This window comes from Canis aureus, chromosome 10, assembly GCF_053574225.1.
Source record: "Canis aureus isolate CA01 chromosome 10, VMU_Caureus_v.1.0, whole genome shotgun sequence".
Classification (NCBI taxonomy): domain Eukaryota; kingdom Metazoa; phylum Chordata; class Mammalia; order Carnivora; family Canidae; genus Canis; species Canis aureus.
Window position 1 is genome coordinate 63,003,716 of NC_135620.1, and position 14,652 is coordinate 63,018,367.

At 41.3% G+C, this 14,652-nt stretch overlaps 1 protein-coding gene across 1 annotated transcript in view; it reads left to right on the forward strand.

Annotated features, from left to right (window-relative positions):
- The window catches only part of SLC44A1 (solute carrier family 44 member 1), a 191,948-nt gene continuing 177,296 nt past the window's right edge, over positions 1-14,652 (forward strand). The window contains exon 1 of the mRNA XM_077912771.1: positions 1-156. Within this exon, the coding sequence (XP_077768897.1) occupies positions 121-156 (36 nt within the window). The 5' untranslated portion in view covers positions 1-120. The remainder of the gene's footprint in view (positions 157-14,652) is intronic.

Genomic DNA, 14,652 nt, shown 5'->3' on the forward strand with positions numbered 1-14,652 from the left:
GCCGCCGCGCCGTGCGGGGCCAGGCCGCGCCCTCCCCGGGCGCCCGCCGGCTCGCATGCCGAGGGGCTCCGGGGCGTAGCTGCGCGCCGGGCGCCGCCTCCGGGCTCCTCCGGCCCCGCCATGGGCTGCTGCAGCTCCGCCTCCTCCGCCGCGCAGGTGAGGGGCTCCCGCCTCCCGGCCGCCCGCCCGGATGCCTCCCCCGCCCGTGCGCCCCTTCAGCCCCCCGCGCACTCCGGAGGGCGCCTCTCCCGCAGGTGCCCCCCTCCCGCAGGTGCCCCCGCAGGTGCCCCCGCGGCCGCTTCTGCGCCCCCCCCTCCCCCCGGCTCTGCGGGCGCCTTCCCGACTTGGCCTCCTCTTCCCAGTCACACCTGAGCGGCCCGTCCCGCCGCCTGCAGGTAGAGACGGCCCGGGCGCCTGCCCGCTGCTGTGCCCCAGGCGGCACCCGGTCCCCGTCTTCGGGCCCGGCGCCTCTCCTCCCATCCCCTGGGAGTCTCCCCTTCCCCATCCGCCGGCTGCGTGCTGTGCCCCCAGGCGGGGTGCCCCCCAGCGTGGGCTCTTCACCCCTTTGCCATCTTATTGCGGTGTCTGCTCCATCAGGCATCCGTCCTGCCCCTTGCTCGTGGCCCCCGACCCCGGGTCCAAGTGCTGGAGCGCGTTCCGAGCCCCTCCACCGCCCGCTGCCCGGACCCCAGCGGCCGGCGTGCGCCCCACCCCCGTGCCCCGACCCGCGGCTCCGCGGCTCCGCGGCCTCCGCACCCGAGGCCCCTGCGGGAGCGCTGCCCCTAAGCCGGGCGGGAGATTGGGCACCTGGGGGGGGGGGGGGGGACGGGAGCGTTACGGAAACTCCCTCTTTGTTGCCAGTGTAACAGGAGGAAGAGGTGCCGAATTTAGTTTTTCTGTGGGCACTGGCTGAATGTTGTCGCTGAGGGCTGAGATGCAGAGATTTCTCCCAGCTTCCACCCTGCCCCCATCCAAATTTCGCTAACCTCCCTCTCCCTTGCCGATCCGAGCCTTGAACCTGGATGGAAATGTTTAGACAACTGTATAAGGATCAAATGTAATGGAACTTGACTGCTGGCCACTAATAACTGAGAGGACCTGTTTGTAAATTACCTAATTTAGTGGATTAGTGAGTGTATTTACAAATACGATAAAAAGCAATCAGGAATACTGCATCAAACTGTCTGGCGGTGGTGTATGAAAAATAGGCTCTGACAACGCCTGGGATGTAATCTCACAGTTTCATTAGCGTAGAATTTAACTGTGGTCTTTGGTTTGTTTGTTTTGGGGGAGACAAGGGCTCTTGTTTTTGGAAATAAAGGCTGGTTGGTTCTTGGTGAAGAAAAAATGCTAGTTTGGAAAAAAAAAAAAAAATTCCTCCGGAGATCGAGCATCTGTGATAATGCCAGAAGTGTTTTGCTGCTGCTAAATGACTATATATAACTCAGTTTTAAATAACCTGCATACTTGTTCTGAAAATCTGAGATCTGTTAGAAAATGACTAGAATTGCAGATGAATGGAGGACATTTATGTTTTATCAAGTATCCAACCCATTTGTCCAGTTCTTTTTTTGGGGGGGGGGTGTTTGCTTACTGGTTTTTTTTTTTTTTTTTCCCCTCCCCTACTAGGATCACAGTCAGGCTGATTGGTTTAGTTAGTTAAACCTTCCTATTTAGTTGGAATAGCAAAGAAAACTATGTGTGGTTGGTGGTATGGAGCAGAGGTCGATAGACCAGGGTTTTCATATTAACAGTTAAAGGTGTGGGATTATACAATACCTTTCCACTGGTTAGGGAGTTTTGGGGGAGGGGGAATCTAATTGAGTGCTATTCATCTAACATTTACTTACATATTATTTTCAATAAAAAGGTGTTTTCATACTGCTTTTCTTTTAAGAGCTGGGCTACCTTACATCCTCTTTTGGTGGTGAAATGCCTTTAAGGCAGGAAATTATTGATAGTTTGTAGATGGCTTGTTCAGTGTGTGAACAGTTAAAATTGGGAGGGAGGAACGCTGGACCAAAACTCTGCTTTAATCATAGGTCTTGCATTTGACTAGCTCCACATCTTACTTTTCAGAATGCTGTCACATACGTTTTCTTTGCCTTTTCCTCCTCTTGTAGTCACTGTTTCCTTCATGCCACGTTTTACAGACAAGATGCATGTCATGCACCCTCAGGGATGCTTTTTTTTTTTCCTCTAGATTCCTATATCCAATTGACAGCAGTCATATGCCTTTAAGTTCAGCTTTAGGGACTTGTAGTGTTCAGTGGAGCATTGAGGAGCAGGTTTTGTGCCAAAGAGCTCCTCTTTTTTTTTTTTTTTCCCCAATTTGAGATTTTGGCATCATTTTTCATTTGTGAAATGTTACCAGTCTACTGGCATTTAAATGCCCCTTTCAGGAGTATTTCTGGTTTTAGAATAATATATCTGTATATATTATGTTGAAACAAAATAGGAATGCAACTTCGCATCACTTTGAACCTCTCTTGGAGGCCTCAGTGGTAATTTCAGGCAGAATAGGTTTCTTTTCATCCCTTCTACTGGACTGTAAGCTTCTTGAGTATAGGAACTGTTTTTGTTTTCCTCGTTTTTGTATCCATTGCAGTGCCTCACTCTTATATACCTTGTACAGAATAGTTGCTCAGCAATATTCAGTAAACAGAATTATGTACACACATTTGAGCATCTGGCTGCAAGTAGCATTGAATATGAGTCCAGCCCTGACCCATGTGCTGTTTTCACTTCCATAGGCTGGTTGACTAATTCTACCAAGCTATCCTCTTTGAAGCTCAAATTTGAACTGTTTAAGTTAAAACTGACCTGCCTTTCCCACGTTCCTTCCTATTCTGTCAATGGTACCATCAGTTTGCAAAATTGAGCAGGATTTTCCTTTTCTCCTGGTGCTCTGCTCAATGCCTGTATTTTAGCTGGAGCAGTGGCTGTAACATCTTTAAAAAGCTTGTCTGCAAACTCTAATGATAACCTGCACAGCACATCAAAACAACGTGCTTCGGGGTACTCTGCAGTTCAGCTTAGCTTTTCTCAGTGGTATCGTCAGCAATTTTAAAGCTCTGGCAGGTTTTATCAATGTAAATATAGTACGTTTCCTTTTTGTAGTAGCGATTCACTTTTGAAATGTAATTTATTTTTCCTCCTAGTCTCTTGCTATGTTGTAGACTCTCATGAAAGAGTTTATGGTCTTCCCAACTGTTTCATCTCTTTTAGCCTGTCCTGGTATTATTTTCATTTTCTTGGCAGTGTCTGGATATCATAATTTGCCATCAAAATAATTACCCTGTTTTAGGATTTAGATCAAAGGAAAGTGTCACATTCTATACTAACTTGCATGTCATTGCGGAAGGAGCAAATTATTGGCAGAATAATTTGTGCTGTATCAGTTATGTACATCTAAGAATCTTAAGAATATCTAGTGAGTCAGGGCTCTTATAGAATTCTTAATTATGATTTTTATTAGTGACCACTATGAGTTATTTGCTAATATTAGTAGCTGCTCAAAACAAGCCAAACACATGATAGCCTTTGCCTAAAAATCTCTTTGAAGGGAACATAAAAGTGAGATAGTCTTGAGTTTCTTTTTACAGCACTAATCTTCCCTAAGACTCTTAAAATTTATTCCCAACTCTCCATAATTCGTTTGTTCTGTTATAACCTGACATAATTTCTATTCTTGTAATGTTAAACTTCAAAGTTCACTTGTAAATCTTCAGATTTATGAAATGTTCTTTTCCATTGACAAACCCGTTTGAATGAAGCAGGCTTTCCAAAGATTACTTAGCAAATTGCCGTAAGTCTTTGTCGTTAATGGCTAGATCATTATTTCTCACAGCAGTGCTTTGGAGGCCAGGAGATTTTGCAAGTGCTCTGAAGTTCTGTGTCCTTTGGTTCTAACCTTAGAAATTGTGAGAAAGATAGAGGAGTATCTTTCTGGTTGAACAAACCGCCTCTTGTCTGTCTGACTTTAGGAGAAATAGTGCTTGTCTATTGTCTTGTCCCATGGTCCTCAAACTGAGAGCTATAAATTTAACTGTCTTTTTCTAGCTCTTACATCTTGTCGAGGGAGTAATAAAAAACAGCCAAGTGGTTCACTAATACTGGTTAACTTTTGAGTATGTTAACTGTTCCTTAACAGATTTTAATAATACTGTAGTCTCCATCTACTTTGTGGAATTTGGAGTCAGATGATAAAAATGGCATTTGAAGAGTGTGATGGGATTTCCCAACAGAAACTAAATTGTTCCATTAAAATATGTCCAGGAAAGTAGACTTGGTACAACTAGGGATTAAAAAGTCATGACATGAAGATGTGTTTTGTTTTGTTTTGTTTTTTTCCTACTTCTGAGTGCTCTGCTGTTAGTATGGAAGACCCACTCCTCAAAATATGTAAATCAAAGTTACTGTTAAAATTGGAAAATAATGTAAAAATGGTAATGCTTTTTGTACAGTTATTTTCCACAGCCATTTTCAGGTATTAATTTCTATAGTAATTCCGAAGTTGACTCTACTCTCATTTTACAGCTGAGGAAATTAGGAGTTGGAGGTTGGGAAACTTGGCTGAAGTCAACTACCGAGTGACAGATCCAAACTTTAACCCTGGTTTCTGGATCGCAGTTCTGTGTTCCTGTGTTCACATGCATGCTTCCCAAATCTTACATTGCAGCTTACTCTGTCTTTAGAAAAGTTCCACTGGGGCACCTGGGTGGCTCAGTCTGTGAAGCTTTTGCCTTAGGCTCAGGTCATGATCCCAGGGCGCTGGGATCCAGTCTCATTTCGGGAACTGGAAATGGGGCTGGATCCTCTCTGCTGTTCCTCATGCTTATGCTTTCTCTCTCTCTGTCGAATGGATAAATAAAATCTTAAAAAAAAAAAAAAAAAAAAAAGATCCACTCAATACAATTCTGAATTAAGGAATTTCCAAGTTAAAGTCATGCCACCATTTTGAACTTCCTGCAGTTTCTAGCTGTGGAACAACATACTATAGCAAAAGTAGTCTGGCTAGAATGTTCCCAGGCTTAAAAATACTACCAAATACTATTTGATGTGTTCATCCTATCATTTAGAAATGTTATTGGCTTGGGAGGATAATTATTTATAAAAATACATTCTCTATTATGCTACTGGTAATTGGTTAATAGCTGTTTTTGCATATAACCCTCCACCCCCTCCTGCCCCCACCTCCCACCTTCCAAGAAGAAAAATATTTCCATGTTGTAACTTTGGCTCAGATTTTTGGGACTTTAGGGGATATTAGAGATAAACCAGTCCTACTGTCTCACTTTTCTGTTGAGCTAAACTAGAACTGAGAAGCTATGAAGTAGTCTGATGTCAGAGAAATATGTTGTGATGTAGCTGGGACTAGAAGCCTACTCTTAATCTCTTGCTTTTTTTGTAGTACAGTTAATTCTTAATGTTTTAAGTCTTATCTTTGCAACCTTGGCTGTATATTAGAAACACTTGGAGAACTTAAAAAAACACTAATGCCTGGGCGGCTTGATCCATTAAGCCTCTGCCTTCAGCTCAGGTCATGATCCCAGGGTCCTGGAATCAAGCCCTGCATCTCTGCGTTGGGCTCCCTTCTCAGTGTGGGGCCCATTTCTCCTCCTCTCTCTGCCTCTCCCCCTGCTTGTGCTCTCTCTATGTGTCAAATAAATAAAATCCTTAAAAACAAAATAAAACAGTAATGCCTGGGTCCTACTCCCAGAGATTCTGATTTCAGTGGTTCTAGGTCACTGCGTGGGCATCACAATTTTTTGAAGCTTCCCCGGTGATTCTTCTCTGCCGCCAAGGTTGAAAACCATGGAGAACATACCTTTATTTAGGTAACTTCATCCCCTCTTATGGTTTCAATTACAGTCTGTATGCTGACAATTCCCAAAATGAATTACTGGATTGAAAGAAACTCTGTTCTGGCCTCTGATCCTAATATCCAGCTGATGACTTAGCACTTCCACTAGAATATCTTAGAGGCAGCTCAAACTCAGCTTGTCAAAAACTGAACTCAAAATTTGTACACACACACATCTTTTTCAGAATCTCTGGTTCACTGAAGGATACCAATATCCTGGTGTGAAAGCTGGAAACTGAGGCATACAGGAGCCTACTTTTCATTTCTTCTCATCTAATCACCACGTTTTGCTTCTTTTACCTCCTAAATTCAACTGCCAGCACCCCAGTCTAAGCCTCCATCATCTGGCCAGAACCTTGCTTACAGATCTCCCTGTATTATTCATGCCCCCTTCAAATTTTTCTTTGTACTGTACTCTTAGTGATCTTTAAAAAAATCCAGAGTTGGTTGTGTCCCTCTCCTGCTTAAAACCCTTTAATGGTTTCTGATGGCCTTTAGGACAAAGACCAGAATCTCTGACTTTAACCAACAAGACTCCTTGTTGGCTGGTCTCCCACTCTCCAGCGTCATTGTCCTCTTATGCCAGGCATCGTACTCTTTGTGCTCCAACCTCACAGACTCCTCAGTAGATTGTATTTCTTCTCCCTTTAGGACCTTTCCCACTTGCTATTCATTTGTTTGGAAGATTCTTTGTTTTCTTCCTGGCCTTTGGCTGGCTACTTACTCTTAAGTTTTAGCCTTCCAGTCATTTCTTTGGAAAAGACTCCCCTGATCTTTCAAACCAGGCCACATCTCCTCAATAAATTCTCATAGCCTTAAGTATTTTCCCTTTGAATGCTTAAAATAATAAACAAATAATTATACAATTGATATTGTCTGGCCTGAGAGTTGGCAAAACTTTATAGTCCATGGGCCAAATCTGGACAGCTACCTGTTTTTTATATGGCTTGCAAGCTAAGAATGCCAAAATTGTGTGTGTGTGTGTGTGTGTGTGTATTTAAATGGTTGAAAAAATCAAAAGATTATTGTATGATAATTTATTTCATACAAGTTGTATGAAATTTGACTTTCATTGTCCACAAAGTTTTAATGGGATACGATCCTACTCATTCATTTACATATTGTCTGTGGCGGCTTTCATGCTGCAAAGCAAGGTTGTAGTCTACAAGTGTCAATATTTATTCTGTGGCCTTAAAAAAAAAAGTATGCTGACCCCTGGGCTAGACCAAGCTGACGAAGAGTAGGACCATGTCTCTTTTGTTCATTGCTGTTATTCTCTGTGCTAGATTGATCCCCGGTACATAATAGGTGCTCAGGAAATATTTGAACAAATTGGCAAAGGTTCTCTTTTTTCCATGGATGGATGTGGATGAACTCCTACCTTAGCAATTCTGCTATTTTAAGATTCAATATGATACTTTTTTAAAGGGATACTTTCAGAGAATATTCTCTATAGCATCTTCAGCAGCATTCTTCAGCAGCTTGTATGTTGCAGATATACATCTCACATGAAGCAAGGGGACTTATTAAAGAGGTGTAAGTTCCTGTGTCAAGGTGGATGGGAAAACACTGGTCCACTCTAATAATGGACCAGTTGGATTTACAGTGCTGATGTTTTTATAACAGGCACAAATGGATGGGACTTTATGTGTAGTGTTACAAAGAAAAAGTGTTTGAACTGGTAAAAACTTCAGTTGTTAAAGAGGCATTGTTATTTATATTGTGGGAATTCACTCTGGAAATGGTTAAAGTTTCTGGTACAGTAATATTTCTTCCCTTTTAGTACTTTTTGTTTTCTTATTTATTTGGAATTTAGCACAGCATGATGTTCCAATTTTAAATTTATGCATTGTGTCAAACTTGGTACTGTTTAAAAGGTGATTTTTGAGAGTTATTTGCACTTTTCAGTAGTTTTTTTTTTCTTAAGATTTTATTTATTTGAGAGAGAGAAGGTGCACAAGTGTGGGGCAGGTGGGACGGAGGGGGAGAGGGAAAAGCTGACTCCCTGCTGTTCTGGGAGCTGGACTTGGGGCTCTATCCCAAGACCGTGGGATCATGACCTGAGCTGAAGGCAGATGCTTAACCGACTGAGCAACCTCAGGCATCCCTTTTCAGTATGTTTTAATATGCTCATTGGTGGTGTGGGAGGTCTTAGTTTATTTTTTCCTGAGATAGACTCTTTTTTTTTTTTTTCTTTTTTAAAGATTTATTTATTTTAGAGGGGGGTGTGGACAGAGGAGAGAGGAAGAAGCAGACTCCCCTCTGAGCAGGGAGCCCAACATGGGATTTAATCCCAGGACCCTGAGATCATGATCTGACCTGAAGGGAGGTCCTTAACTGACTAAGCCACCTAGGTACCCTGGGAGAGAGTCTTAAGTTGACTCTCTGCTGAGCACAGAGCCCCATGGATGCAGGGCTCCATCTCAGAATCCTGAGATCATGACCTGAGCTGAAACCAAGAATCGGACGCTTAACAGACTGCGTCACCCAGGTTCCCTAATAGACTCCTTTTTAATTTTGTATCAGTTGTATAATAGAATTTACTTAAAAAACATTTGGTTGATAAACCACTGGAATTTATTTATCATGTGAAAATAATATTACTCTTTTTAGCTGTTCTCTATAACATCTCACAAACAACTATTTGAACATTTATTTAGAAAGGAAACTCTTCAAAGCTATTTTTAGTCTAATTTTTGAGGTTGCTAGATACACTGAAAATTGTTAAACAGAAGTGTTTGATTTCTGGATACTTTAGTATAATGTTAAAGAAAATAGCAAGAAGAAAAACTGGAAATAGATGGTTACTTCTTGTTACTCTAGTAGCAGTGAAGATATGAAAATTTGCTTTTTTTTTTGTAGCATTGTGATAATGATGATGATCTTGTAAGATTTTTCATTATGAACCACTTAGGATGATTCAGGTGTAAGAAATAAACCTTAAATCTAAGTAGCTAAAACAGGGGCGCATGGTGGCTCAGTGGTTGAGTATCTGCCTTTGGCTCAGGTCATGAATTTGGGGTACTGGGACCAAGCTCCACATCGGGCTCCCTGCTCAGTGGGGAGTCTGCTTCTTCGGCCTGCAGCTCTCCCTGCTTGTGCTCTGTCTCTGTCAAATAAGTAAAATCTTAAAAAAATAAATAGTTACAACATTAAAAAATTAATCTCTCATAAATTGAGAGGTAGGGTGTCTACTAAGTTGGTTAGTTTAATGGCTTGATGATGTCAACCAGGACCTAACTTCCCTCTTTGTTTTTTTTTTTTTTTTAAATTGTTTAAATTAGGCAGCTTCTCCTTCCTTATCTGCCCTCATGATCCCAAGATGGATGTGGCTCTTCTGACCTTCTTTTGCTGAGCCAACAACCTCCAGTGGTTTCCCTGTAGGAGGAGATAGGGAGGGCTGCATACTCATCCCTAAACAATTTCTAGCAAGGGGGAGGCAAAGAACCCTGTAATTGGTTGGCTTAGGCTCACCAGGATTTCCTGGAGTCAAGTGGAGGGTGGAGCAACACTAGAACAAAATTAGAAATCTGCCAGCAGTGCAGAGGGTGGGGATGGTGACGGAGTATGTCAGCCAATAGTACCTGTTACATGGTTTTGCCATTTTCTTCTGCCTGTGAAGTCACACCTCTGTAGTGTTTCCTAACATTTTGCTTATAGCTCCATTATAAGACTTTTCACAGTTCATAGCTGAAAGTCACACAATTATCTTCCTGTTCTCCCAGTAATACTGCTCTAGCCACCAGTGAAGCCCCTATTTCTTTTACCCACCCCACTGCCTCTTTCCCGTTCTGAGGTCAGGATAGCTTCAGGATAAAGAAGACCATTTAAGGTTGGAATGATGGTGAAGTAGCTCATTAATATTCCCCCAAGTCCATGGATCCCCAAGAGAATCTTGGGGGTTAGTATAAACTCTTCCCTATGGCTCTCAGTTTCCTTTCTACCTCTTCCGTATGTGTTTTTGTCTATTCAGTACTCATTTATTCTCTTTTCTCTTACATTTTCTTTTTTCTTCACACCCCTCCCTGACGCATCAGGAGTCATAATACTGAGTGGAATAGACTGGGACAGAAGGAAGAGAGAGCGCCTTTTTTTTCTTTCCCTCCTGTTAATTTCTTTCTTTTTCTTTTTGTATAAAGAATAAAAAAGCTGAAGGTTCACATCATTATTTAGGAAATCTATGATGTAAAGAGCTCATAAAAATGCATCTCTGCAACAAATAGCTAATTTACAGAAGACGAAATAGTAAACTAATATGTAAATGTGTTCAGTGTTACAGATAATCAAATTAACTGAAAGTACAGAGACTCTCTTACACCTGCAACTTTGGTAAAAGTTAACAGAATATTAATTGCTCATGTGGTTTTGACTCAAGTGTACTTTATTGATTTGCTGAATAAATTGAAATGACTCTCTTGGGACATTGTTTGATGACATACATTGAAAGCCATAAAAAAGCAGTTGACATCCCTTATTTAGTACTTCAGAAGTACAATAAATACTATATGCAAGAATCTTTCCTTTTGGTGTTATTTATAATAGCAAAAGAATTTAATTTTAAATATATTTTTGGTGTAAAATTTCTTTTATGCTAAAAAAAGTGTATTATATGTGTCTCATTTCCCATCCCCAGCTTAATGATCCTCCTTTAATGCCTTCTATCTTCCTTATAAGATATCTTTTCCCTACTGTTACCCTGAAGAGCTATTAGAATCCATAGAATTGAACACCTTCTTATACTGATGGGAGTAATGGCTGTATAGCCAGACTGCATGGGTTTGAATTTCAGTTTCTCACCAGCTGGTTTATTTGGACTAAATTCTTTTAACATTTGGCTCCTCACTTTCCCCAGATGTAAAATGGGAACAATTATAAAACCTGTCTCATAGGCTTATAGCAGATTGCACAACCCATGAAAATGTCTCCACCATTATGATATTAATGGAAACTAAATCTGTCAGATGTCTTTGTATATATTAATCCTGCCCTGAAAAAAATCCTGTGTGGGTTTGGGAAAAGGGACCCTGACTTCTAAAAATTTTCAATTATGTCAGGAAGATGAGTGCTAAGGGTGAAATAGCAATAATGAGAGCTAAATTGGGTGCTTAGGAATTCAGGGAACGGGGAAAACAAGAAAAGATGGACCAGTTGGTGAGTGGGCTACCTGAAAATGGCCATTGATCTGGCCTTGAAGGATAAGGCTTAGAAAGAGTGGGGGGGATAGTCAGATTTCAGTAGAAAACAGGGAGAGAGGAGGCATTTCAATGAAAGGAATTGCTTGAATAAAGGCAAGGAAGCCTTTAACATACTGCAAAGGAGACCTGGCCCGAGTAGAGAGAAGAGGTCGTACTTGTAGGGAAGGCATTAATATTTGACGGGAAGGAAATAGGCAGCCATGGAAGGGTTTTCAGAGTGATTTAAGGAAGATTAATATGACAGCCTTGCCTGTGCTCAAAGTAGGAGAAGGGGAAACAGATGCCACCCCACGAAGCTGCTCACTATCTTGGACCAAACAATAGTGTTTCCCAAATGGGTAACAGAGAAGAGATATTATGGAATTGAAATAGGACAGACTTTCCTGATTTATCTGGGTATGTGGGATGAAGGAGAGGGATAAAACCAGTTTAGAATGCCATATAATGGAGGAAGGGTATTATACTAGGCATCACAAGTGGAGATGGAGACCGGTATGTGGGGAAGGGAAGATGAGTTTAATTTTGTGTGGACTGAGTTTTGAGGCGATACTGATACCTACATATAGCAAGCAGTTTCCCATAGGCAATGGAAGACCCAGAACTGGATTTCAAGTAATGCTTTAAGTCATGTGCATTGAGTGGATGCTTTCAGGATGGGTGATCTCTGAGGCGAAGGAGAGGGCATGAAATACGAGAGTAGACAACTAGAGAATGAGTAATGACTGGTCGTTAACTAGGGGTTTCCCTGTGCTGAATCCCCATCTGCTCTCATACGATAAATTTCATTTTTTTCTCACAACTCTGGGAGGAGTAGCAGTGTTAGCCCCATTTTATAGATGAGGAAGCTGAGGCTGAGAAGGCTTAGGCAGTTTGGCCAACTTCCCTTATTTTTTTATTTTAAAAGATTTTTTTATTTATTCATGAGAGACCCACAGAGAGAGGCAGAGACACAGGCAGAGGGAGAAGCAGGCTCCATGCAGGAAGCCCGATGTGGGACTCGATCCTATGACCCCAGGATCACACCCTAGACTGAAGGCAGATGTTCAACAGCTGAGCCACCCAGGCATCTCCCAACGTCCCCTAAATAGTGTCAAGCCCAGAGTAGTTGAAAGCATGTACATTTCCTCCTGCACATTCATTTTTCTCTACTACGTTTGAATAGTATATTAAATGTACCTCAGACACCACTTTTCTGTCACTTAAATTCATAGATTGTATGTACTACTTCACATTAAAGTATGTGTGTATAGAGGAGGGTGTTGGTTTTATCTTATTTTTTTTTAGGGTTATTTATTAGAGAGAGAGAGAGAGAGAGATTGGGCAGGGGGGAGGGGCAGAGGGAGAGGATCTCCAGAAGACTCCCTGCTGAGCACGGAGCCCAAGGTAAGCTTGATCTCAGGACTCCCAGATCATGACCTGAGTCAAAATTGAGAGTCAGAAGCTTAGCTGACTGAGCCACCCAGGTGCCCAGAAGGTGTTGGTTTTAAATCAGCGTACCCCAAACTAGAGGTCTGGAATGACAATTTGGAGCAGAGTATGTGGTCTGCATAAGTGGTGGTTATAAACCTCAGACTCTAGGGACCCTTGACTACCGTGTATTCATGCCTGGGCCCTTTTACAGATTCTTCTAAGACCTTGAGTCTGAACAAGTCTATCATGGCATTAAGTTTACTAAATGTGACTATAATTGTGTCCTTTTCCCTATAATTCAGATTGTTGAGAATATAGTTTTAAATAAGGAATATATGTTTAGTCAGTCAGTCTTTGGAGGTCCATGACCTCTAAAAGGGTTAATGTAATTGATGCTGGTGTTATTTAATAGTGAGTACCAACAAGGCTCTGGAGAGCAGTAAGAAAGGAAAGGGTGAAGAAAATGGCCACAGTGAAGTTGACTTTGTAGCACAAATGATTAGCACGCACATTAGGATCAAATTACGAAGGCAGAGATTTTCACCACCAGGGCAAAAGCTGGATTAAAAAAAAACAACTAAATTATACTTTAAAAACTCAGCATATTTAAGAGAGTTTTATTCCTTCTAGGCTCTGAAGTTTTTTCAAATCTGTTTTGCATGTGATTTTGTATTTTCATGACAAGTCTAAAAACATCAAGTGTTGGAAACAATTCTAAGGATATCAAGTTTTAGGTCTAGCATATTAAATACATATTGAAACTAACCATTCTTCTACATCAAGAAAAACATTTTGGAATAGACACAGGTGGTAGAAGTAGATTTCAGTTGTGAAAGTTTAGAAATAATACTTGAATACTTTCATGTTAAAATTGAATACAATTCTGTTTTTAAATAGATAGTGATAATTTTTAAAAGTTTATAGTTTAATCTGAGAAGGTAAGCCAAGAGTTAGTAGAAAGGCATGTTTCTCTCACTTTCCCATACCCTCCTACTGGCTATTTATCAGGTTCTATGCTCCAGGGGTGGTGCTCCACATTAAGGATACAAATGTTACTTAGCTAAGAATGCCTTGAGGGTTTCCTCCAAGGATGTGCTTCCTCAACACCAGAGCTACTAGATGATCATCCAAGAAAAGGGTTCTAAGGTCAGAAAAGTTGGGAAGTTCTTGCTCTTGCTCCTTCCATACCACCTCCCCAACATCTCCCTTTCCTTACCTCTTTTGTTTGGGTCACAGTGCATATCAGTGTATTAAAGGGTCATTGCTACACACTTCCCATCCCCAACCCCAGGAAACCAATTTAACTTTGCATAACTGACCTTTTTGAAATTATTTGTCCTTAGAAATTTTTTTTATTACATCTATTTTAAGTATATTTATTTTTTTTAGTAAACTACCTCCAACGGGACTCAAACTCACAACCCCCAAGATCAAAAGTTGCAAGCATTTTCCACTGAATCAGCCAGGTGCCCCTTTCATCACATCTTGAGGAACTATTATGCAGAACACACTTTGAGAAATAGTTCTTGGAGTATTTCTTCTCAATTCTCTTAAGGGACAACAAAAGAGAGAGTGGTAGCAACACAGATAGGTAGCCCTTAGGTAGAAGTGCTCAGCAGATCTGAAACCATATTTGAGACCTCATGTTCTTTAAAATATTGACAGGACAATGTAAATAAATTTCAAGTCACTCTACTGTATTATAATCTAAAAGCCTTCATGTGAATTATTTCTCAGATTTGTAGCTTGAGATCTCCCAAGAAGTTGGGGAAGAGTTAATAGTTTAAAAAGGAGCCAACCAGTTTGTAACTTGGGAATCTGGACTGCTATGAGGCCAGCTGGGCCAAGAGCTAGAGAGGGAACTAGACATTTGTGCTTGGGGGTTTTCTTCTTTCCTCTAGGTCTGCTGCTAAACGCTCCAAAGGGCCATCCAGTGAGACCTGGTGATCCGATGCTGTCTTTTGTTGGAGAAAGAATTGAGGATGGAGATGAAGCTATAGGGAGGGGCTAAGCAAATAATAGATTCTCAGTGAACACTAAATAAATGTGATGGGGGCATGGGGTATTCAGGGGCTAACAGTTTAGGATGCTAATGATACTTGTCAAAATTACTATTAAAACAAATATAACCTGTGGTGTAGAGGAAATGTGAATGAACCTGAAAATTACAATAAGCCATTA